The 25,745-nt window shown below is 40.1% G+C and overlaps 1 protein-coding gene, 1 long non-coding RNA gene and 1 pseudogene across 2 annotated transcripts; 2 read left to right on the forward strand and 1 right to left on the reverse strand.

The window, feature by feature from the left end:
* The first annotated feature begins 1,139 nt into the window (after nt 1-1,139).
* LOC146693608 (uncharacterized) lies at nt 1,140-4,490 on the forward strand. The gene is made up of 2 exons (XM_085478623.1): nt 1,140-1,649; nt 1,792-4,490. The coding sequence occupies exon 2, from the start codon at nt 1,837-1,839 to the stop codon at nt 2,620-2,622; it is 786 nt and encodes a 261-aa protein (XP_085334749.1). The 5' UTR covers nt 1,140-1,649; nt 1,792-1,836; the 3' UTR covers nt 2,623-4,490.
* Nucleotides 4,491-4,563: 73 nt separating this feature from the next.
* Nucleotides 4,564-7,238, reverse strand: LOC146693609 (uncharacterized). Its single transcript, XR_014923812.1, has 3 exons — nt 6,802-7,238; nt 6,625-6,701; nt 4,564-6,414 (listed from the first exon to the last, which is right to left on the reverse strand). It is a non-coding gene; the product is annotated as an uncharacterized LOC146693609 (long non-coding RNA).
* Nucleotides 7,239-7,300: 62 nt separating this feature from the next.
* The window catches only part of LOC146693610 (polypeptide N-acetylgalactosaminyltransferase 17-like), a 33,017-nt pseudogene continuing 14,572 nt past the window's right edge, over nt 7,301-25,745 (forward strand).

The raw sequence follows: 25,745 nt of genomic DNA on the forward strand, positions 1-25,745 counted from the left end.
GTTATTTTTGACTCTGAGCTTGGTTTTATCCCACATGTTAAACATGTAACCAAAATTGGATTTTATCATCTAAAAAATATAGCCAGAGTCCGCCCTATTCTCTCTCGGGCCAACACGGAGATGCTGATGCATGCTTTTATTGCCAGTCGCATTGATTACTGTAATGCCCTGCTCTCTGGTCTTCCTAAGAAGAATATTTCAACTTTACAACTCTTGCAAAACTCGGCAGCTCGTGTGCTGACGAAGACCAGAGGGCGGGCCCACATTACACCGGTTTTAGAATCGCTGCATTGGCTCCCCGTGTGTTTCAGGATCGATTTTAAAGTTCTTTTATTGGTTTTTAAATGTCTTAATGGTCTTGGGCCTTCTTATCTCTCAGATCTGCTTTTACCATACGAACCCTCGCGGACCCTGAGGTCCTCTGGTACTGGCCTTTTGATTGTCCCTAAAGTCAGGACACATACTCACGGAGAGGCAGCTTTTCAGTGGTATGGTCCTCGTCTGTGGAACAGCCTGCCGGAGGAGCTCAGGGCCGCAGAGAACGTACATGTTTTTAAGAACAGGCTCAAGACCCACCTTTTTAATTTAGCTTTTACTTAGCGTTTATTTATTTTTTATGCTTATTTATTCTATCCTGTTATTCTATTATTAATTTAGGATTTACCTAATATTTTTTGATTTTATTCTTATTCATTTTTTAATCTTCTTACTCTATTTATATTTATATTTATATTGTATCCTGTTCTTATTTATTTTATCATTTTACCCTGTATATATCGTATTGCGTCATATCTCCAGTGTTTCCTCGGAGGGCGCTCTCTGCACCGGGGCTGTTATTGACCGTGGCTGCTGGTCTCTGGGGTCCTCTCAGCCTGGTTGGGGGGCTCCTTGGCCTCCCTCCGGCTGTGTGCCCAGCCCGGAGGCTGCGGTCTGTGACCGGCTCCCGGTGCAGACGGCTCTCTGTTATAATGTTTCCTCACTTGGCTCATGCGAGCCCAGCCCAATTTTTACTCTTTAAGTGTGCGCGTGTGTGTATGTGTGTGTGTGGGTGGGGGTGGGGGGATATATGTGTATTGAGAGTGTGGGGAGTGAGTTGGAGGGTGGGGTGGGCTGCTTTTAACTATGTAAAGCACTTTGTGCTACATTTTTTCTGTATGAAAAGTGCTTTATAAATAAAGCTTGATTGATTGATTTGTAGGGTTACTGAAGTTGGGCTAGCTGGTATATAATGATGTGCTACGTGACCGCTAGTAACACAGCTATGTTAGCACAATATAAACACGCTAACTTTTTTTCCACTCGATAAAAGTTAACGTGAGTGTTCTCGGTGGTCAGGAACAAATGTAATCGCATGGCAGGATGCTGTAAAAGGACCAAACCAAAAGGCTTTTAGTGGGTTTTTTTTCAATGCGCTGCGGTCATAGATAATGAGATAAAACATGCTAATGTGTGATGCTGCAGAACCACGTCATGTCGACTGAGTAGCTTTTGATTTGGCATTATTGCAGGCAAACCAGCATATGAAATGGATGTAACAAATCCAGACTGGGCACCAACACTGCACATGGGGCACGACGACAAACCTGTGTCAGACTCGGACCGGCACGCAAGGCGTATGCAACGGAAGCGAAAAAGAGCACCCATTGCAGGTAAACACCCCCCTCTGAAAACATACTAAATTGCTCTTATGGTACACTAATCCGCACATAACTTAAAGATGAATCACACACCTGTCATTGGAATATTGGTGTACATTAACCTTAAGTCTATGCACTATTTTTTATCTTACAGGCTTGATGATCGATGAAGGTCTGACAGAAGAACAACAACCATGTCATGGAGGCAGTGGACAGCAGTTGTGTTGGACAAGTGGAGGTTGACGTACCAGCTGCAAATGTGGACAGTGGTGATGGGAGTGACAGCGTCACGGAAGCTGAAGGGCAGACGAAGGACTGTGTGTGCAGTCAACAGGGCAGAGCAGAAATAAACCGGCTGTTGGAGGAGAACAGACTGCTTCGAGCACAGTTGCAAAAGACAGAGCTGAATGAAACTTTCTTAAAGGACGATACCGAAAAAGTAAGATATTACACTGGACTATATTGTTATGCTGTCTTAATGTCCCTCTTCAACACTGTCAAAGATTTCCTGCCAATACCGAAGAAACTGACAGGTTTCCAAATGCTCTTACTCACACTAATGCGTCTGAGACTTGATCTTCCAGTCCAGCATCTTTGTCATCTATTCCATGTGTCGCACAAAACACTGTCTTCTGTCTTCACCGATACCATTGATGTTTTGTATGCCCACTTAGGAGCACTGGTGCACTGGCCTGAGAGGCACTGTCTGCAGGCGACAATGCCTCCACAGTTTACTGAAACTTTTGGAAAACGAGTAGCAATCATTGTTGACTGTTTTGAGATTCGAACAGAAAGACCATCTAATTTAAAGGCACGCGCACAAACATACTCTCATTACAAGGGTACACAGACCATAAAATACCTCATCGGGATTACACCCCATGGAGCTATTTCTTTCATTTCCAGGGGATGGGGGGTCGTGCATAGAGCAGGGCGATATGGCCAAAAATATTTATCACGATATATATTTGAAAATTTGCGATAACGATATAACCGACGATATAATTGATGCGAGACAAAATACAACTCCACAACATTACTAGCGCAAAAAGACAACCTTCCATTTATTTTCACTTAAACAAGAAGCTGGTTTTTATGTACATTAAAGCTTTATAAAAATGTAACAGTGCAAATGCAAATTCCTTGCTGAAAGTTTAACCAAAAGGCATTTCCAGTAGAAATGGGCTGACATATCCTGAGCATAACCATGTATAATATCCACTGAAGTTAAAAAGAGGTGCTTTGCAACATTAAACTGCAGTGTGCAGTACGCATTTTTCGGACCATAAGGTGCACGGGATTATAAGGCACATTAAGCGAAACAAAGCAGTCAGATAAATCAAACTTTATTAAACTCATTCTTCTTGCTTCCTCCACTTCTGTACCATTGATTCATTAATGTTGAATTCTCTGGCAGCTGCTCTATTCCCATGTTGTTGCAGTATATTAATGACTAACCTGGTATTGTGGATAGATTATCTCAGTTGTTCTCCTGACTGAAGTTTGGTCCGTTTACAGCATCCTGCCATGCGATTGCATTTGTCTCTAACCATGAAGAACCTTCACGTTAACTTTTATAAGTGGAAAAGTGTTAGTGTTCGTCCTCCAGCTTCACTGTTTATGTTATGCTAACATAGCTGTGTCGCTAGCGATCACGTAGCACATCATTATATACCAGCTAGCCCAACTTCAGTAACCCTACAAACGTCACTGCTGTTTAGTTTCCTGTCTTCATTTATGTTGGAAGTGATAGCAGAGCTGTACGTTTTAATTTGTTCAGAAATCTCTCAGTCAGAACATGCTATATCATGCTTAGGTAACTAGCGAAACTAGCGAGCTAACTTCCGCTAGCTTCCTGCTAACTTCTAACTCCATTAAATGTAATAACTTTTTGTTTTCATGGAAGTTAAACTTTATAGTTACACCTGGTAAAGCAGCAATGCTGATCGTTTTACTAAAGATGAAAGAATTTAGACAGTTTTTAACTCTCAGTGATGCTGCAGTGTTGTTTGACCTGAAGCATACGGAGTTTAGGACCCAGATTACTCCCAGATTTAAGAGCATCTTAGTCCGACAAATACGACAATAACGACGACCGCTTTCATGTTCTGCAAAAAAATGTGCTTTGTCGTGTATCTGACAGACAAACACCAAACCAGTTCCACATCACGGAAGTTGCACCATTTTTACAAACCAATTCTGGTTCATCTGTTTCACTCAACAATCGGCCATGTGCGTATGAAAACAAAGGCACTGCGCATGCGCGTTTTACTCCCATTCTATCGCGATATTTCATTTTCCTATCGTTGCCTAACATTATACCGGTATTACCGTGAATGGTATAATATGGCCCAGCCCTAGTCGTGCATCAGATAAACACATCATAGAGAGATGTGGCATTCTTCAAAAGCTGTTACCAGGGGACGTAGTATTGGCTGACAGAGGCTTTGACATCAGAGATGCTGTAGGAATGATGTGTGCGGAGGTCAAGATTCCAGCTTTCACAAAAGGCTACTGTCAACTTGATGCAAGGGACGTTGAACAAACGAGAGCAATTGCCCACCTGAGAATTCATGTTGAGCGAGTAATAGGTAGTTTGCGCAACAAGTTCAAAATGTTACACACAGTCTGATTACTCTTATCATGTGAGGCTGAAGACACAACACTTCTTGATAAGATCGTTAAGGTTTGCTGTGTTTTTGTTAATATGTGCCCCAGTGTTGTTGTCAAACCAGGGCCAAATGACACTTGCTCCTGTTGAGTATTCTTAAAGCTGTTCTTTTGGATGTACTGTACATTGTAAATAGTTGTACTTTGTGTGAAGTTGTTTTAATAAAACAAAAAAGAATAGTATATTTGTTTGTTTTTCTTTATTATAGATCTATTCACATGTACACAGCAATCACATAAAAATGAAATGCAAACTATTTACATCGCACCACACAGCTGTCATCAATCTTTAACCACAACATGAAACATTACAGGCTATTTAGAGCAGCACGTTGTTTCGAGAAGTATTTCCCAACAAGTTCAGGAAGGCACATTTTACGAAAGAAGTCTTGTGCTTTCTTTAAGCGCGGTTTCCAGAAATCCACAGCAGGGAAGACGCGAGTCACAGCAAGGTCTCTCTGTGTCCACACAACGAGGCCACAGTGGCTGGCGCCCGTAACAAAGACTCAGCGTCTCTGTTGTGTAAACACGCCAGTGATTGGGGTAATGTGGGTGACTGTGTAGTGTAGTTGGTGTAATAGTTTTCGACTCCACACAGTCACTGCTTTGCTGTGCTTCTGCAGCGTATCCAGTAATGGTGACAAATCCTCCAGCGTTGCAATAGGAAGCTGCTCTTAAGCGCAGAAAGAATTGTTTCCAGGGATTTCTATTTGTATCCAGCTTGGCGTGCAGGATCCTTTGTGTAATCTATGCTTACATATGTATTTTACACACAGACAATGTGAAAAATACAACACATTGCTATGGATTGATGCTGAAAGTGCTAATTGCACTAAAAAATTTAGCTGAAAAAAATAACACCAACTAAATAGATAAGCATGTCTGTTAACAAAAACCCCCAAACGCTTTACCCAACTGGGGTTTTTCAACTACCTCACTGACAGAATGAGCCCAGGTATTGCCAGTGCCACTGATGGAAATGAGCCACAGCAGCTCTTCAGCACCTACAAATGAGACCTGCCCACACCAACAAGCAAGAAGGGAGACCAGGTGGCGAGCATCGCCACACTTTCCAATCCAATAAACTACCATTGCAGTTAGTAGTAAGTGGTTGATTAGTGCAGCAACAACAAAAACACACTGAATGTCATTTTAAAATACACAAAATGTTTTATTTTACATTCTATCGAAGTTCCTGCTGGAAAGTGCTGTACTGTACAAGATGCTTCCCTCACCGCAAACTCAGGTTTACTGCTGGATAAATTTTATTTCCACATTAGTCAACTCAACAACCAAGACAGAGCACAATAGAGACAATAAGGGGGTGGCTGTAGCTCAGGCGGTAGAGCAGGTCATCTGCTGATCGGAAGATTGGTGGTTCGATTCCTGGCTTCCCCCAGTCTGCATGCCAAATATCCTTGGGCAAGATATTAACCCCAAATTGCTCTCCGATGCATCCATCGGAGTATGAATGTGTGTGAATGTTACTTAGAAAGCACCTAGAACAATGTGCTTGTGCGAATGGGTGTGAATGGGTGAATGCACAAGTTGTGTAAAGCGCTTTGAGTGCTCAGAAGAGTAGAAAAGCGCTATATAAGAACCAGTCCATTTACCAATATGTGCACTGGTCTAATGATGTTTATGGCTCCCAAAGTATCGAGTATTGAGGTCTATTGCACTGTTGACTATTTACAAAAGTATTGCACAAAAGGTATTGCACAGTGAGGTGAAGAGGCACTACAGCTTAGTTGTTCCCCCCTCCTTTGTCCTCCTGTTTCCCCTCCCTCTCCCCTCCAGAGAGGAGTTAAACAGTCTGATGGCGTGTGGGACAAAGGAGTTTTTAAGTCTGTTAGTTCTTGTCTTGGGGAGAAGCAGCCTGTCACTGAACAGACTCTTCTGGTTGTTAATGGCCGTGTGCAGAGGATGCCTGGCATTGTCCATAATGTCCATCAGTTTCTTTAGTGTCCTTTTCTCTGCCACTGTCACCAGGGTGTCCAGCTTCATGCCGACCACAGAGCTAGCCTTCCTGATCAGTTTTTCCAGCCTGGATGAGTCCTTCTTTGCTGTGCTGCTCCCCCAGCACACCACAGCATAGCACTTTAAGAATCTAAAAGATAACAAAATCTGATAGGTAAAAATAACATTTTGAACCAACTAGGTGGTTCCCAAAAATCTGGCGTGCTGTGAGTCCTTAAAAAAATTGAGGAAACCGGAAAAGTAGCAGGACTAAATAACTCTGTACAGCAGATGAACTGTATCTGGAAATCATGTCCTTAAGATGTAGAAAAATATAAAGAAAAGCAAAGACTTGAAGTACCTGAGAGATGCACTGGCCCTTTAATGGATCCATCTGCTGTTTGCTGAAGCCTCATCAGAAACGGTCTCAGTGGAAGGCTGTCAAGAAGCCATTTTTAGTGAAGAGAAACAGGGAGAAAAGGCTGAGGTATGGTAAATTACACGAGAACTGGACTATATCAGTGGCAACAGGTCTTACAGCATTATGAATTCATATTTGACATTTTTGGTTCAAATAATTGTTGATATGACTCCAACAGAGGGTGTTTACATCCATCTGTAAAACACGATGAAGGCTCTGCCAGTGGTGTTGGGAATCTTGAGAAAGCTGATGGAAATATGAACCAGATATTAAGATTTTCATTAATCATGCAGTCCCAGCTGAAAAGCATCTAGTTGGAAAAGGCATATTTTTATTCATTACGACAATGATCCCAAACACACGGTGAATGCAGTAAACGTATACCTAGATCAGTCATGGATTGGCCTCCCCAGAGCCCAGACCTCAACATTTATTAAAGCAGTGTGTTCCGGAAAGAGAGAGTCCAGGCTATGTTCGATAGTAAAGGTGGCCATACCAAATATTGACTTTCAAGTACATTTTTGCCTTATGTACTGTATTTCCATTTATGTTTGCACGTTTAAGTGAATTGCTCTGCCTATTTCCCATTTTCCCAGCAGAATATAATGAAATGAGGATGCCTCAAGACTTTTGCAATATTGTATCAGAAGGAGAAAAAAGGTGACAAATGTCCCAGTTCTTCGTGGTTAATCTTGTTAATGTTGCCTTCTGTTTTCTAATGGTTTCCTGCCAAAAACCCTAAAAAAGTGTTCTCCAACCTCGTGAATTGAAAACACTGGATTTGTTATAGAATAACTTCTAATTAGCTATTATTTCACAGAGGAAATAAGATAATCGATAAAAGAAAAAAAGACGTGAAAAGGAGACAATAAAAGAAGCCCCTTCCTTTCCCACATGTGCTAAACTTAGAGCCAAAGCCTCACCCTGCCGCTTTCCGCTTCATTAGAGCTGTTTAAACAAAACAAGTTTAAAATAGGGTTTCTATCTGAAACAGCACATGCAGTTAAAAGGCCAATGTGGAAAATAAATCCTTGTGATTATAGTTGAACAGGAAGCAGCACTTGCTCTGCCTTTCAGCCCCATTGAACAAGACGTCAGCAGCTCTATGGAGGTAGTTTAGTCTTTTTTACAAATTCAAAATTAAATATGCGAGCACTCAAAAATTAAGGTTCACTGAGAAATGTCCTCATTTTTTAAAAAGAAAGGCATATTCCTTGTTATTTAATACAACATTCAATTGATCAGAAATGTTAGAAATCATGGTAAATGGGCTCATCAATACAAAATCATGATTGTCTTTTTAATTGTATAACTTTGTAGACTACTTTTCCCAAACCATCACTCTAGTGCTCCACTGGCACCTCGTATTACTTAATGCAAGTAGTTTACAGGTGTTGTGTCGTGTCTTTCTACAGATGTAGAAAGGTCAGCTACTCAAGAGACCTTCCCCAAATCTCCCTCATCTTCATCTTCGTCAACGAGGCTCTGTCGGTGATCCTGCGCTCAGTCCACTCAGCTGTCAATCACACACTTGCTCAAGGAGGTCATCCTGGTGGACGACAACAGCGATGACGGTCAGTATAGATTAAATATTTTCTTCAGCTAATACCAAATAAGAAGAGTGGCTTTTTCGCCCTCTGATTAGAAGATGGTTTATAGTGAGTGAAACACAGAATTTCCATCTAAAATCCACTGAGTCATCAGCAGGATTTCTACTGAAAGCAACAAAATACACATCAAATTGTCATTCAGCATCCCAGAAATAATTATCTTATACAATAAGTGTCATGTAACCTGAATATAATTATATAATTAAGTTTTATATTATTATAAAACTGAAACTAGTGAATAACCTTTGCACTGTCCTCTTCCTGCTGTGACAAAACAAATTTCCCACGTGTGGGACTAATAAAGGTTATCTTATCTTATCTTATCTTATCTTATCTTAAAAAGGTGGCGCGGTCGTTGATGCTCAGGAAGCAGTAGACCCCCGTTGGTGTTGTTTAGAGTGAGTTGGAGCTTAAAACAGCACCGCAGGGAGCTGAGTGAGAACTTTTATGTCATCTCTCTATTTGCATGTGTGCTTCTGTATTTCTTTATTTATCAACTGTGTTGTTGTGGTGATGAATTTGTATGTTTTTTATGTTTGTTTTCAGCTTTTGATAGTGTAGCAGTGACAATAGTTGGCATACATTAGTGGTTATTTAGGATAGGATGAGCTAATAAGCCATCATGTCTTTGTATTTTGCTAGGAAAATGGGAAATAGATGCAGCAGTTTACTGAAACTTGCAAACATAAGATGCCAGATGCATCTCTCAGGTTGTGTGTCAGTTTTGTGTTATTTCTTAAGGACACAACTTTCAAATTCTGTTCGTCTGCTGTAGATGTTTTTATTTAAGCTGCCAGTTCTTTTGTCCTCTACTTGTTTAGTTTCTTGACATATGTCAAGTTTTTGGCTAATAGCTCTTTGGTAATCACCTTGCTGGTGTGTTATCGTTGTCATTTTTTGTGCAGGAAACAAATTGTGTATTTGTGACAAGCTGCTGGTAATGTGCCAGTAACGAATTTGTCCCTTGAGTTAGGTGCCTTTATTATGTGTGAATGATTCATAGGAACAAACAAATAAAGGACTGCACTGAAAATTATGATAAAATGATGTCCAAAGAAAAATTTGAAGGAGCTTCAGAAAGCCTGAAGAACGTGAAATAAATTACAGAATTAAAAGACAGTTCGGTTCCTTGGAAGCAAAATGTAAAGACAAAATGTTCACACATGGCTCTATGCAACTAAATAAGAGCTTTAGGATTGTCTGAAAGTATTTGTTTGGGTTTTTGCTCGTAATTATCTGCTCCACTCTATGTTCACCTGTTCCTTATTACCCGGCTGCTCTAAAGTGATTTCTGCCAATCTTTGTCAGCTCATCTGTGAGCTTGTTTCACTCATGCGCTCTGCAACAGTCCCTCATGTTATTCTCTGCTTCACAGGTTTTTTACTCATTTTCCACCCCTTGGGCTTTGTTCTCCCAATATCAGCTTTATTTAAATAAGCTTTCTTTATGGTGGTTTTGCTGATTTTCTGTATTCATTTGGAAAAGCTTACAAACCTAACACAAATAATTGGGGTATAACCCTCAATCTCATTGGGCCTGTTTGAGTGCACATATGTCAATGAACTTAAAAAGGGCTAGTATGTGCACTTTGCTAAAGAAATGCTTTGATTATATATATATATACAGTGAGTATATTTTCATAGGTACAGTGGGGCAAAAAAGTATTTAGTCAACCACCGATTGTGCAAGTTCCCCCACCTAAAATGATGACAGAGGTCAGTAATTTGCACCAGAGGTACACTTCAACTGTGAGAGACAGAATGTGAAAAAAAAATCCATGAATTCACATGGTTGGATTTGTAAAGAATTTATTCGTAAATCAGGGTGGAAAATAAGTATTTGCTTGGTGTGCAAAAATCAACTGTGGGAGCAATCATCAGAAAATGGAAGACATACAAGACCACTGATAATCTCCCTCGATCTGGGGCTCCACGCAAGATCTCATCCCGTGGGGTCAAAATGATCATGAGAACGGTGAGCAAAGATCCCAGAACCACACGGGGGGACCTGGTGAATGACCTGCAGAGAGCTGGGACCAAAGTAACAAAGGTCACCATCAGTAACACACTACAACGGCAGGGAATCAAATCCCGCAGTGCCAGACGTGTTCCGCTGCTGAAGCCAGTGCATGTCCAGGCCCGTCTGAAGTTTGCCAGAGAGCACATGGATGATACAGCAGAGGATTGGGAGAATGTCATGTGGTCAGATGAAACCAAAGTAGAACTTTTTGGTATAAACTCAACTCGTTGTGTTTGGAGGAAGAAGAATACTGAGTTGCATCCCAAGAACACCATACCTACTGTGAAGCATGGGGGTGGAAACATCATGCTATGGGGCTGTTTTTCTGCCAAGGGGACAGGACGACTGATCCGTGTTAAGGACAGAATGAATGGGGCCATGTATCGTGAGATTTTGAGCCAAAACCTCCTTCCATCAGTGAGAACTTTGAAGATGAAACGAGGCTGGGTCTTCCAACATGACAATGATCCAAAACACACCACCCGGGCAACAAAGGAGTGGCTCCGTAAGAAGCATTTGAAAGTCCTGGAGTGGCCTAGCCAGTCTCCAGACCTCAACCCCATAGAAAATCTGTGGCGGGAGTTGAAAGTCCGTGTTGCTCGGCGACAGCCCCAAAACATCACTGCTCTCGAGAAGATCTGCATGGAGGAATGGGCCAAAATACCAGCTACTGTGTGTGCAAACCTGGTAAAGACCTATAGTAAACGTTTGACCTCTGTTATTGCCAACAAAGGTTATGTTACAAAGTATTGAGTTGTATTTTTGTTATTGACCAAATACTTATTATGTAGTGTGAAGCGCTTTGGGGTCCTTAGGGACTAGAAAAGCGCTATACAAATGCAGGCCATTTACCATTTAGTGCTTAGTGGGTTGCCCTTTGTGTTCTTATCATGTTGTTTCACACAACCAATACTAAGGCTTGATGTGAGGTTTATAAAGGAGTGCAGGCTGCCAGTGAGAGAAGTGAGACAAAAGAGTTGTCATACTGGGAATGGTTGCTTAAGCTCACTCTGCTGTCCTTTCATATTTATCGACATGAATTCCAATTATTGTGATTGCATGAAAATAATTATGCAAGCTAGGCATAATGTGTCAGGCTTTGATTGTTGCTGCCAGAGGGGACTCTGGAACAGCATTTTTCTTTTTTTCCTCCTTTCTTCAGTAAAGAGGGCTGCAATGGATCTGATGTTAGAGAAGCTAAGAAAAAAATACAAGCACTTTCTTTAGCATGTAGGGATTCTTCTTAAACTCGCCAACTTAGCTGCAATGGTGATATATTCTTTTCAGGCTTTATTAGTCCTGACATCAGATCAAATACTGGAAAACTCCAGCTGGCAGACTGTTCAAGGATAGATGTGCAGATTATAAGCTAAACTGCAGATTCAAAGATCAACTAAAGATCAGTCTTTATAAGCATTTCTGACTTGTTTTGTTTGATGTGTTATCTTCATTTTCTGAACTGTAGAGCAACTGAAAGGTCCACTGGAGGAGTATGTGAACAAACGCTATCCCGGCCTGGTGAAGATTGTAAGGAACCAAAAGAGAGAGGGATTGATCAGGGCCAGGATCGAGGGTTGGAAGGTAGCCACTGCTGAGGTGACAGGATTTTTTGATGCCCATGTGGAGTTCACCCCATCATGGTGAGTGGGTCCTATCATCTAGCGGGAAGCACGGTGTTATTAACAGTCAGGAGTGAATTTTTGGTATTTGGAAAAAGGCTTATTTTAGTGTAAATTAAAGTGAAACACAGCATTCAAAAACAAAAATGACATGTACTCAAAATTAAATCTGGAAAAAAACATATCTTTGCCAAATGTATGAACATTGGAATAACTTATAGAGAGATACTCCCATACGGTTTATGACAAAATTTAATCCAAAGTGATTGATGGCCCTAATCATGACCTTTTGACCTCCCCCCTCCCCCCCGGAAGCGAGTAATGACCGTGACGAATTGCATCCGGAGAAGGGGGGGGGGGCGGGAACCCCCCGACATCCGGAGAAGGGGGGGCGAACCCCGGAAGCGCGCCATCTGTCGCTAAGCGTGTCGAATTGCATCCTGAGAAGGGAGGGGGGGTAAACCTCCGGAAGCGCGCCATCTGTTGTTGGGAAAAAAAAAGAAAAAAGTTTTTAGAGGGAGGAGAATAAAAGCAGAGAGGAGGAGTTCACAATTTCTAAGCCTCAGACACACAAGATGGATTTCATTCTGCAGCCCAGCAGCTCTCCTGTGTCCGATGAGATCTGCTCTCCCAAAGAAGAAGGCTTTGAATATGCCATATTCAAATACAGCATATTTACTAAGGAAGGCCTCGATCCGGACCTTATGACACTTCCGGAAATACTCCGGAATTGTCTAGTCATTTTCAGACCTGATGCGTCATGTTCCATATACATGAGGGGAGGGGTTTGGTTCCTGAAGCACAGCGGTGATGCAGCAGCTGATTTTGTGCTGTATAGAGAGACAGAGCGGCAGCTAGTTTTCCGCAAACTCATAGTCTGAATTCTGTTTCAATATTATGACGATTTTCTCTGTATTTCTTAATGGGAATAAAGAGTGACTTCCTGTAGAGATTTCAATAGTATTTTATTTTCCTATAATACAGACGCAGTAAAAAAAACCTTTAAGATGATCTGCCTAGCAACAAATTGCATTTTTAGGCTACACCATAGCTTGTGATGAAAAGAAGAACTTTCTATCCGCTTGTAACCTACAGGCTGCCTACCCCGTATGTGTAAAAATGAATAAATATCCCTTAGTGAATACTTTTCTTTGAATACTACTTTTCCTTTTGAGAATCCCTTTTACAAGGGACTGAAAAAACAAACCATAATTGCCGTGACAGGCGATCTTGTTTCACACACACACACACACACACACACACACACACACACACACACACACACACACACACACACACACACACACACACACACACACACACACACACCGCGGGTCAAGGAGGAGTGAGATATCAGATATCAGTTTTTTCTCAATGCTTATAACCTATAACGCGCCCCCCAAAACAATATTATTATTATTAAAACATCTATAAGGTAGGTTTTGCGCAGCCTGCTCCTTGTCAGACCAAAGTTTTTTTCTTCATTACTTTTAGCTACTTTTACACTGGGTTTTCTCAATAGACAGAAAATGAAAATGAGGAGTCAACAGCCGATATTATCATTGCTTGTAACCCGGTAAATAATTTCGTACATCTCCCCATAAAATAAGCCTTAGTGGAAAAAAGCTCATATTCGAATAAGTTTATTCCCCTCTGTGGGAAAGAGTTTTTTTCTCAGAGTCAACCATGAGGCGAGTTTTGTCAACAGCAATTGTCCATTTGGTAAAACAAATATCCGCCTCTAAGTCGTATTTTACCGTTGCAGAATGTGGAAAACAGACAGCCCTCACAGGAGGCACCCAGGGGCCCACCTCACACACCATAGTTAAAATATTTAAATTTCAACTAAATTTGTAGTAATGATCGGATTTCCTCACTTATCTACACCACACTCCTTGATTTCTTATCGTTTCTTATCGTTCCTCTGTCCCTTAATAGAAACTATCCTCCCTTTCAGTTGTCTTTTGCACTTCCATATCGCAAAGCAGTTACTGTAGGTTATTTTCTGCTTATGCATTAATGTAATTAATTAACTTATTTATCCTTAAGTACGGTAATGACTTGAGTTCTAATGCTTTTTGTCTCTTGAGTTAGCCGTCAATGTGGGATTTTTTTACCCTTTTGTTCAGTTAAAGCTGCCTTTCATTCTTCAACGCAGCTTAAACTCTAATAGGTAAGCTTTCTTGTAATTTCTTAGTTCTGCAGGCTTCTTGAAAGACATCCGAGACTCTTCTTTGGATGCTGGATGCCTTTTGTTTTGTTTTCTGTCAAGATGATCCCACACTGCTTCGATTATCTTGAGGTTCGAACCCTGGAGAGATCAATCCATGACTGATGCGTTGTTTCATCCAGGCATACTTTGACTACAATGGCAGTATGTTTGCGATCATTGTCGTACTGAAAGTTGCTGCCAATCAGACATTACTTGGTATTACATGGTCGATCAAAATCTGGTGGAACTTTTCTACATTCATAATTTGATTAATTTGGATAAGAGCTCCAACAACACTGGCTGAAATCCAGCCTCAAAGCACGGTAGAGTATCCACGCTGTGTTAAAGACGGCTATAGACATTCACTGTTGTATCTCTCTTCGGACCTCTTCCATGCATATTTCAAATTTGGATTCATTACTCCATAAGACATATTACAGCTGATTTCTTTTTCCAGTCAATTTCTTGTGTAATTTGGCACACCTCAGCCTTATTTTTCTCTGTTCTCCTTCCTTAAGAATGGCTTATTAACAGCCACCCTTCCAACTCAGATAACTTTTGATGAAATGTTTACAGCACTTGAGTTACTCGCCACGGCCATCCTAAATGCTAAGAACACTAAACTTTAATTCTAAATTACGTTAACCAGAAAAAACAAGCCAAAGTCGAGATGTTGCTGAGCTGACCTGTGCTATGCTATGCCTTCTAAAGCACGTATAATGTAAACAGAACTGGTCTTTGCACAGAAGCCTGTGGAGCTTCATAATTAACCTCAGTGTGTGAAGAGCACTCTCCATTTAATAATAGCTGTAATAAAATGTTATGGCCGACGGTGTTAAACGCTGCACTTGGGTCTAGCAGGGAAGATTTCAACTTTTCAATACGAATGAAGGCTGAAAACTGATTAGATTAATGTCTGATGATCTTTTCTGTGCTTCTTCAAGTTTGTAACACCAAACATATTAAAGGATGATGTAAGGCTCACAGGAAGAGTTTAATTAGACACACATTTACTATTTTCTTTATACTCTTTCTTTCTTGACATGTTTAATATGATTACTATCAGAGGAGAAAATGACCCTTGTGTAGTTTAAAAAAGTTTTATTTAATCAAACTGTAATGTTGTTGAACTCTGACGGACGTGTCTTTTAATCTTGTCAACAAATCCTTAATCATCTAAATCTGCCATTTATCATCTAGTAAAATGTTCCCTCTGCTTCTGCTGCACATCTCCCCGGACACTCTCCGCTTCACCTGTCCTGTGCAGGTGGTCCAACCCCTGCCTGCCTCCTTAAACTGGGGTGTTTAAATCTCTTTACCTCTGTTGTGAACTTCACACAAAGTTTGTGGTAACAAAATCAAACTGACGAGGATCTCGTTTGAAAAACACACACTCACGAGACAAAATAAAAACAGACTGCTCAAAGCAAAAGCAGAGCCCTCACAGCTGGTAGTACAAAACACAGCGACAACATGCGTATTAGATACCCTCAGTGCCAGAAGCATAAATATGAAAAAATGTGATCACCAAGAGTATCCTAACAACGGCGTTGAGGTGGGTGTTACAGTAAAAAAAAAAAGTAGCCAAATTTTCATCTGAAAATGTTGAATTTTAGTAAAAACAATGCTCTGTAGTTTGATACTGTCGTTACAGACTAAGCAGATGTTTAAAGCCTTCGGACGCTCATTTGAAACGCACTCATTCTCCTTATCAGCTGGAAACATTAAAGCCGTAAAATGACTTTTTCAAACGGATAAAAACTATTGAACAACAGCAATGTTGAGCCTGTTCCAAAATTTGGATGTACATGTGTTGAAGGTGTGGGTCTTGTTGAATTATTAAACATACATTCTTTAATTTTTCGAGCCACAAAAACAACAACTTTTAATTTTCTTCTGCTTGAGTATCGGCCTCGGGTAGCTCTACTTATCATTGCTCAGTCAGTTGTCTGTTTGTGCTACTTTTTTAAGGAGCAGCGTATTATTGGTAAGGGTGACTTTATGTGTTTAGCTACTTAAGTGGAAGTACTGTGGATAGTTTTACCTTACATACATAGATCTACCAATACAGCTTCTGAGGTAACTGTTTACAAAATGTTATAATCTATTCAAAGGTTCTTTGCAATTTTACATTGATAAACATTATCCTTAACACATTTGGACCACATAAAGTACTATGGCCATCACACTGTCATTTAGAATTGTTTAAATAACTCCTGTCTTAAGTCCTTCCATCAAAAAAAAAAAAAAAAAAAAAAAAAAACATGGTTCACTTTTACATCACAAAATGTTAGAAATATAAGTCGTTCATAACAAACTGAAAGGTTGGGAGTTTAAAAATCCAAACCGATGGAAGAATCAGAATCAGAATACTTTATTGATCCCTGGGGGAAATTATTTTTTGTTACAGTGCTCCATTATAAACCAACATTAAGACAAGACAGACAATACACTAACTAAGAATAGTACAATATATACATATATATACATACATACATACATACATACATAAGTCACTCATAAATAAATAGCTGGAAAAGAAACATGTGTAGCTGTAGCAGCAAACAGTGTGTTAAGTGGATGCGTTGTACAGGGAGATGGCCACAGGCAGGAAAGATTTCCTGTGTCGTTCAGTGGTGCTTTTCGGTAATCTCAGTCTCTCACTGAACGTGCTCCTGTGACTGACCAGCATGTCATGGAGTGGGTGGGAGGTGTTATCCAACATTGTCTTTATCTTGGACAGCATCCGCCTCTCCGACACCACCTTGAGGGTGTCCAGCTCCATCCCCACAACATTGCTGGCCTTACGGATTAGTTTATCGAGTCTGTTGGCATCTGCGACCCTCAGCCTGCTCCCCCAGCATGCAACAGCATAGAGGATCGCACTGGCCACAACAGACTCATAGAAAACTCATAGAAAATAGGAAGCAGAAGTAGAAGACTATAACGTCTCAGAGCACACGGTGTCTATTATTGTGTAGACATGTATAAATAAGAGCTTAATAAAGATGCTTAATTTCTTAAGAAATAAACAGGTGGAGTGATCTTTATCAAAAGTGGATGTTGCATCTGTGGCTAAACCACTGTACCCAAAAAAACTTTAAAAATCTACTGTGTGTGAGGCTGTGTAAGTAAAGCTTGCCCTTCACACCCGCGTGTAATAAACCATTTGTTGGGGGGTTGTGGATTTGGCACCTCAGCATTGTGAAAGTGGGGAAACATGTTTCTGGCTGTGCATAAGATTTCTGCTTACAAATTAGAATCTCAGTTCTAAATGAAATTCAGACGTTTTTTTAAGTATGGCTAATGTATTATTTGACTTCTAAGACACACACACACACACACACACACACACACACACACACACACACACACACACACACACACACACACAAGAACAACACAGAGAAGAAGAAGAGGGGGTCGTTTTACTACGCATCATAAAAACGCAATCATTCATAACATGGACAGTGAGAAGTAAAACTCGTCGTCTTACCACATGTTATATTCTGTAAACTTAAAATAATCCGCAGAAATTAGAGTTTAGTGTTTTAATTCATCTATTAAAAAACACGAGTCAACATTACTGAAGTGACGCTTTAACGATGCGTCTTATCATCGTGTTTATGATGATAAAACATGTTCTCTCGTTAGTAGATGTCTGCGCTGTCACTTGTCACGAAAATGTTCAGAGCCAGGGTTCCTCTTTAATTACCATTGATCGTTAATAGGGTCACAAAAGATTTGTCGCATTATCCCCATAAACAAAATGCTTTTATAGAAATCATTGTGATACAAATATTTAGATTCTTGATTCACAATGTGCACGAACTCAAAATCTTTAGAGGTTCATATTTACTGATACTGTCGTGACCTTCCTTCTGTGATTGGATTTTCACTTATTGTCGGCTTTACAGTCACATAAAATTCATTCCAATTTTTTGCCTTTGCTTCAATTAAGGTGTTTCTTTAAATCTACAGCAGCTCCCTTTTCAAAAGGTTTACTGACATAGTAAGGAAGTAGCTAGGGAACTCGGTAAGTATGAGCAACAACAGCTTAGGGACTGTTTCTACAATAAAGAGGAATTCATCATCATCTGCAGTTCATCAAAAAAAAAAAACAATTCAGCAGATCCTCAAAGTATGGATACAATCTGTTTTCAGCTGTAGAGGTACGCTTCACGTACTTATCAACATGCAGTTTAGAGGCTTGCATTAGAGTGCTTTGGTACTTGGACCTCTTTTATTTAGCACGGTTATACCGTTGTGTATTTAGCTATATAAATATGCTCAAGAGTCTATCGTATGTTTGTCATGCAATTAAAAATTCAAAAATATAATTTTTAAATCAGTAACTTTGCAAATTTAGCGCGGACCCTCACCCCTCCCTCCGGCTCCCACGGCCCCGCTGTCACCGTAAGACTCATACTCTTCCCCCCACGTATGCTGCTATTGATCGTTGTCAGTTGTCAGTAAACCTTTTGAAAAGGGAGCTGCTGTAGATTTAAAGAAACACCTTAATTGAAGCAAAGGCAAAAAATTGGAATGAATTTTATGTGACTGTAAAGCCGACAATAAGTGAAAATCCAAAAAACGCCTCCAATCCTAATGATCTCCCCCCCCCCCCCCTCTCCCTCTCTCTCTGTGTGTGTGTGTGTGTGTGTGTGTGTGTGTGTGTGTCCTCACAGAAGGAAGGTCACGACAGGAGCTTTTTTCAATCAGTTTTTACAAGAAGTGTAGCTCATACAATGGTATAAATGTATTATTTGCGATACTTTATAAATATGAACCTCTAAAGATTTTGAGTTCGTGCACATTGTGAATCAAGAATCTAAATATTTGTATCACAATGATTTCTATAAAAGCATTTTGTTTATGGGGATAATGCGACAAATCTTTTGTGACCCTATTAACGATCAATGGTAATTAAAGAGGAACCCTGGCTCTGAACATTTTCGTGACAAGTGACAGCGCAGACATCTACTAACGAGAGAACATGTTTTATCATCATAAACACGATGATAAGACGCATCGTTAAAGCGTCACTTCAGTAATGTTGACTCGTGTTTTTTAATAGATGAATTAAAACACTAAACTCTAATTTCTGCGGATTATTTTAAGTTTACAGAATATAACATGTGGTAAGACGACGAGTTTTACTTCTCACTGTCCATGTTATGAATGATTGCGTTTTTATGATGCGTAGTAAAACGACCCCCTCTTCTTCTTCTCTGTGTTGTTCTTGTGTGTGTGTGTGTGTGTGTGTGTGTGTGTGTGTGTGTCTTAGAAGTCAAATAATACATTAGCCATACTTAAAAAAAACATCTGAATTTCATTTAGAACTGAGATTCTAAGTTGTAAGCAGAAATCTTATGCACAGCCAGAAACATGTTTCCCCACTTTCACAATGCTGAGGTGCCAAATCCACAACCCCCCAACAAATGGTTTATTACACGCGGGTGTGAAGGGCAAGCTTTACTTACACAGCCTCACACACAGTAGATTTTTAAAGTTTTTTTGGGTACAGTGGTTTAGCCACAGATGCAACATCCACTTTTGATAAAGATCACTCCACCTGTTTATTTCTTAAGAAATTAAGCATCTTTATTAAGCTCTTATTTATACATGTCTACACAATAATAGACACCGTGTGCTCTGAGACGTTATAGTCTTCTACTTCTGCTTCCTATTTTCTATGAGTTTTCTATGAGTCTGTTGTGGCCAGTGCGATCCTCTATGCTGTTGCATGCTGGGGGAGCAGGCTGAGGGTCGCAGATGCCAACAGACTCGATAAACTGATCCGTAAGGCCAGCAATGTTGTGGGGATGGAGCTGGACACCCTCAAGGTGGTGTCGGAGAGGCGGATGCTGTCCAAGATAAAGACAATGTTGGATAACACCTCCCACCCACTCCATGACATGCTGGTCAGTCACAGGAGCACGTTCAGTGAGAGACTGAGATTACCGAAAAGCACCACTGAACGACACAGGAAATCTTTCCTGCCTGTGGCCATCTCCCTGTACAACGCATCCACTTAACACACTGTTTGCTGCTACAGCTACACATGTTTCTTTTCCAGCTATTTATTTATGAGTGACTTATGTATGTATGTATGTATGTATGTATATATATGTATATATTGTACTATTCTTAGTTAGTGTATTGTCTGTCTTGTCTTAATGTTGGTTTATAATGGAGCACTGTAACAAAAAATAATTTCCCCCAGGGATCAATAAAGTATTCTGATTCTGATTCTTCCATCGGTTTGGATTTTTAAACTCCCAACCTTTCAGTTTGTTATGAACGACTTATATTTCTAACATTTTGTGATGTAAAAGTGAACCATGTTTTTTTTTTTTTTTTTTTTTTTTTTTGATGGAAGGACTTAAGACAGGAGTTATTTAAACAATTCTAAATGACAGTGTGATGGCCATAGTACTTTATGTGGGCCAAATGTGTTAAGGATAATGTTTATCAATGTAAAATTGCAAAGAACCTTTGAATAGATTATAACATTTTGTAAACAGTTACCTCAGAAGCTGTATTGGTAGATCTATGTATGTAAGGTAAAACTATCCACAGTACTTCCACTTAAGTAGCTAAACACATAAAGTCACCCTTACCAATAATACGCTGCTCCTTAAAAAAGTAGCACAAACAGACAACTGACTGAGCAATGATAAGTAGAGCTACCCGAGGCCGATACTCAAGCAGAAGAAAATTAAAAGTTGTTGTTTTTGTGGCTCGAAAAATTAAAGAATGTATGTTTAATAATTCAACAAGACCCACACCTTCAACACATGTACATCCAAATTTTGGAACAGGCTCAACATTGCTGTTGTTCAATAGTTTTTATCCGTTTGAAAAAGTCATTTTACGGCTTTAATGTTTCCAGCTGATAAGGAGAATGAGTGCGTTTCAAATGAGCGTCCGAAGGCTTTAAACATCTGCTTAGTCTGTAACGACAGTATCAAACTACAGAGCATTGTTTTTACTAAAATTCAACATTTTCAGATGAAAATTTGGCTACTTTTTTTTTTTACTGTAACACCCACCTCAACGCCGTTGTTAGGATACTCTTGGTGATCACATTTTTTCATATTTATGCTTCTGGCACTGAGGGTATCTAATACGCATGTTGTCGCTGTGTTTTGTACTACCAGCTGTGAGGGCTCTGCTTTTGCTTTGAGCAGTCTGTTTTTATTTTGTCTCGTGAGTGTGTGTTTTTCAAACGAGATCCTCGTCAGTTTGATTTTGTTACCACAAACTTTGTGTGAAGTTCACAACAGAGGTAAAGAGATTTAAACACCCCAGTTTAAGGAGGCAGGCAGGGGTTGGACCACCTGCACAGGACAGGTGAAGCGGAGAGTGTCCGGGGAGATGTGCAGCAGAAGCAGAGGGAACATTTTACTAGATGATAAATGGCAGATTTAGATGATTAAGGATTTGTTGACAAGATTAAAAGACACGTCCGTCAGAGTTCAACAACATTACAGTTTGATTAAATAAAACTTTTTTAAACTACACAAGGGTCATTTTCTCCTCTGATAGTAATCATATTAAACATGTCAAGAAAGAAAGAGTATAAAGAAAATAGTAAATGTGTGTCTAATTAAACTCTTCCTGTGAGCCTTACATCATCCTTTAATATGTTTGGTGTTACAAACTTGAAGAAGCACAGAAAAGATCATCAGACATTAATCTAATCAGTTTTCAGCCTTCATTCGTATTGAAAAGTTGAAATCTTCCCTGCTAGACCCAAGTGCAGCGTTTAACACCGTCGGCCATAACATTTTATTACAGCTATTATTAAATGGAGAGTGCTCTTCACACACTGAGGTTAATTATGAAGCTCCACAGGCTTCTGTGCAAAGACCAGTTCTGTTTACATTATACGTGCTTTAGAAGGCATAGCATAGCACAGGTCAGCTCAGCAACATCTCGACTTTGGCTTGTTTTTTCTGGTTAACGTAATTTAGAATTAAAGTTTAGTGTTCTTAGCATTTAGGATGGCCGTGGCGAGTAACTCAAGTGCTGTAAACATTTCATCAAAAGTTATCTGAGTTGGAAGGGTGGCTGTTAATAAGCCATTCTTAAGGAAGGAGAACAGAGAAAAATAAGGCTGAGGTGTGCCAAATTACACAAGAAATTGACTGGAAAAAGAAATCAGCTGTAATATGTCTTATGGAGTAATGAATCCAAATTTGAAATATGCATGGAAGAGGTCCGAAGAGAGATACAACAGTGAATGTCTATAGCCGTCTTTAACACAGCGTGGATACTCTACCGTGCTTTGAGGCTGGATTTCAGCCAGTGTTGTTGGAGCTCTTATCCAAATTAATCAAATTATGAATGTAGAAAAGTTCCACCAGATTTTGATCGACCATGTAATACCAAGTAATGTCTGATTGGCAGCAACTTTCAGTACGACAATGATCGCAAACATACTGCCATTGTAGTCAAAGTATGCCTGGATGAAACAACGCATCAGTCATGGATTGATCTCTCCAGGGTTCGAACCTCAAGATAATCGAAGCAGTGTGGGATCATCTTGACAGAAAACAAAACAAAAGGCATCCAGCATCCAAAGAAGAGTCTCGGATGTCTTTCAAGAAGCCTGCAGAACTAAGAAATTACAAGAAAGCTTACCTATTAGAGTTTAAGCTGCGTTGAAGAATGAAAGGCAGCTTTAACTGAACAAAAGGGTAAAAAAATCCCACATTGACGGCTAACTCAAGAGACAAAAAGCATTAGAACTCAAGTCATTACCGTACTTAAGGATAAATAAGTTAATTAATTACATTAATGCATAAGCAGAAAATAACCTACAGTAACTGCTTTGCGATATGGAAGTGCAAAAGACAACTGAAAGGGAGGATAGTTTCTATTAAGGGACAGAGGAACGATAAGAAACGATAAGAAATCAAGGAGTGTGGTGTAGATAAGTGAGGAAATCCGATCATTACTACAAATTTAGTTGAAATTTAAATATTTTAACTATGGTGTGTGAGGTGGGCCCCTGGGTGCCTCCTGTGAGGGCTGTCTGTTTTCCACATTCTGCAACGGTAAAATACGACTTAGAGGCGGATATTTGTTTTACCAAATGGACAATTGCTGTTGACAAAACTCGCCTCATGGTTGACTCTGAGAAAAAAACTCTTTCCCACAGAGGGGAATAAACTTATTCGAATATGAGCTTTTTTCCACTAAGGCTTATTTTATGGGGAGATGTACGAAATTATTTACCGGGTTACAAGCAATGATAATATCGGCTGTTGACTCCTCATTTTCATTTTCTGTCTATTGAGAAAACCCAGTGTAAAAGTAGCTAAAAGTAATGAAGAAAAAAACTTTGGTCTGACAAGGAGCAGGCTGCGCAAAACCTACCTTATAGATGTTTTAATAATAATAATATTGTTTTGGGGGGCGCGTTATAGGTTATAAGCATTGAGAAAAAACTGATATCTGATATCTCACTCCTCCTTGACCCGCGGTGTGTGTGTGTGTGTGTGTGTGTGTGTGTGTGTGTGTGTGTGTGTGTGTGTGTGTGTGTGTGTGTGTGAAACAAGATCGCCTGTCACGGCAATTATGGTTTGTTTTTTCAGTCCCTTGTAAAAGGGATTCTCAAAAGGAAAAGTAGTATTCAAAGAAAAGTATTCACTAAGGGATATTTATTCATTTTTACACATACGGGGTAGGCAGCCTGTAGGTTACAAGCGGATAGAAAGTTCTTCTTTTCATCACAAGCTATGGTGTAGCCTAAAAATGCAATTTGTTGCTAGGCAGATCATCTTAAAGGTTTTTTTTACTGCGTCTGTATTATAGGAAAATAAAATACTATTGAAATCTCTACAGGAAGTCACTCTTTATTCCCATTAAGAAATACAGAGAAAATCGTCATAATATTGAAACAGAATTCAGACTATGAGTTTGCGGAAAACTAGCTGCCGCTCTGTCTCTCTATACAGCACAAAATCAGCTGCTGCATCACCGCTGTGCTTCAGGAACCAAACCCCTCCCCTCATGTATATGGAACATGACGCATCAGGTCTGAAAATGACTAGACAATTCCGGAGTATTTCCGGAAGTGTCATAAGGTCCGGATCGAGGCCTTCCTTAGTAAATATGCTGTATTTGAATATGGCATATTCAAAGCCTTCTTCTTTGGGAGAGCAGATCTCATCGGACACAGGAGAGCTGCTGGGCTGCAGAATGAAATCCATCTTGTGTGTCTGAGGCTTAGAAATTGTGAACTCCTCCTCTCTGCTTTTATTCTCCTCCCTCTAAAAACTTTTTTCTTTTTTTTTCCCAACAACAGATGGCGCGCTTCCGGAGGTTTACCCCCCCTCCCTTCTCAGGATGCAATTCGACACGCTTAGCGACAGATGGCGCGCTTCCGGGGTTCGCCCCCCCTTCTCCGGATGTCGGGGGGTTCCCGCCCCCCCCTTCTCCGGATGCAATTCGTCACGGTCATTACTCGCTTCCGGGGGGGAGGGGCGAGGTCAAAAGGTCATGATTAGGGCCATCAATCACTTCGGATTAAATTTTGTCATAAACCGTATGGGAGTATCTCTCTACTTATTCATGATAACAACAATGACAATAATAGAGCTTTGGGTATCAGTGTTAAAAGAGTGCTACAAAGTGCAAAGAAACCATGGAAAGAGAAGACAAAGGATAGCTGAAGCTGCATAAAAGGAAGAGCCAAGCTATTTCACGCCTGAGAAGTTTTAAAATGAGACACTTGAGGCTGTGGGATCAGGTTGAACGGATTTTATTTAAAAAAAAACATCACAAGCACACATAAAACACACACCAAAACAGGACCCCTCTTGGAGAACTTGTCGTAAAAGTAAATTTTTAGTAACCATAAAAAATGAAGGTTTTGTACTAATTCAAAAAAGCTGAGCGCTTGGTGGTGAACTGAATCAAAGGCTAAATACTGTCAAGAAATTAGCATGCAATGAGGGACCTTATTAACCCCGCTAAGACAACTGCCACATCCTGTTGATGTCTTTTTGTGGATCTCATTTTCGAGCTCAGTGCATAACTTAAGGTATACCGTGCAGTTCTCTCACTGCCCCCTGCAGAGCTCAACTCGGCTGAATCAAACAGAATTAGTGATAAAACTGGGACGACACAAGGAACTTTCTATTTGACTGAAGTGGATGAAAAAAGTGGTGCTCTTAAAAGATGTTATAAACTTTGTTTCTGCACAAAGTAAAGTCAACTAAATGTGTGAGTGTGTGTGTGTTTGCACTTTTTTCAGGTCAGAACCAGTTCTAGCTAGAATAAAAGAAAACCACAAGAGGATTATCTTGCCGTCAATCGACAACATCAAGCACGATACCTTTGAGGTGGAGCGCTATGAGAACTCTGGCCATGGCTACAACTGGGAACTGTGGTGCATGTACATTAATCCACCCAAAGAGTGGTGGGAGGAGGGAGACATGTCTGCACCAATAAGGTATGCCAGCTTCTCCCATTTAAACGTGAACACAGATCTCACACTTCTGAGATGTATTTTTTTCCACTTCTTTAAGATTTTCAATAAAACTGCCACCAAGTTCTTTTTTTAGTTTTGGGGAAGATTAGGGGAAA

This window comes from Copadichromis virginalis, linkage group LG14, assembly GCF_057382275.1.
Source record: "Copadichromis virginalis isolate Kocher_CV1m ecotype Utaka linkage group LG14, C_Virginalis_male_GT1.1, whole genome shotgun sequence".
Lineage (NCBI taxonomy): Eukaryota > Metazoa > Chordata > Actinopteri > Cichliformes > Cichlidae > Copadichromis > Copadichromis virginalis.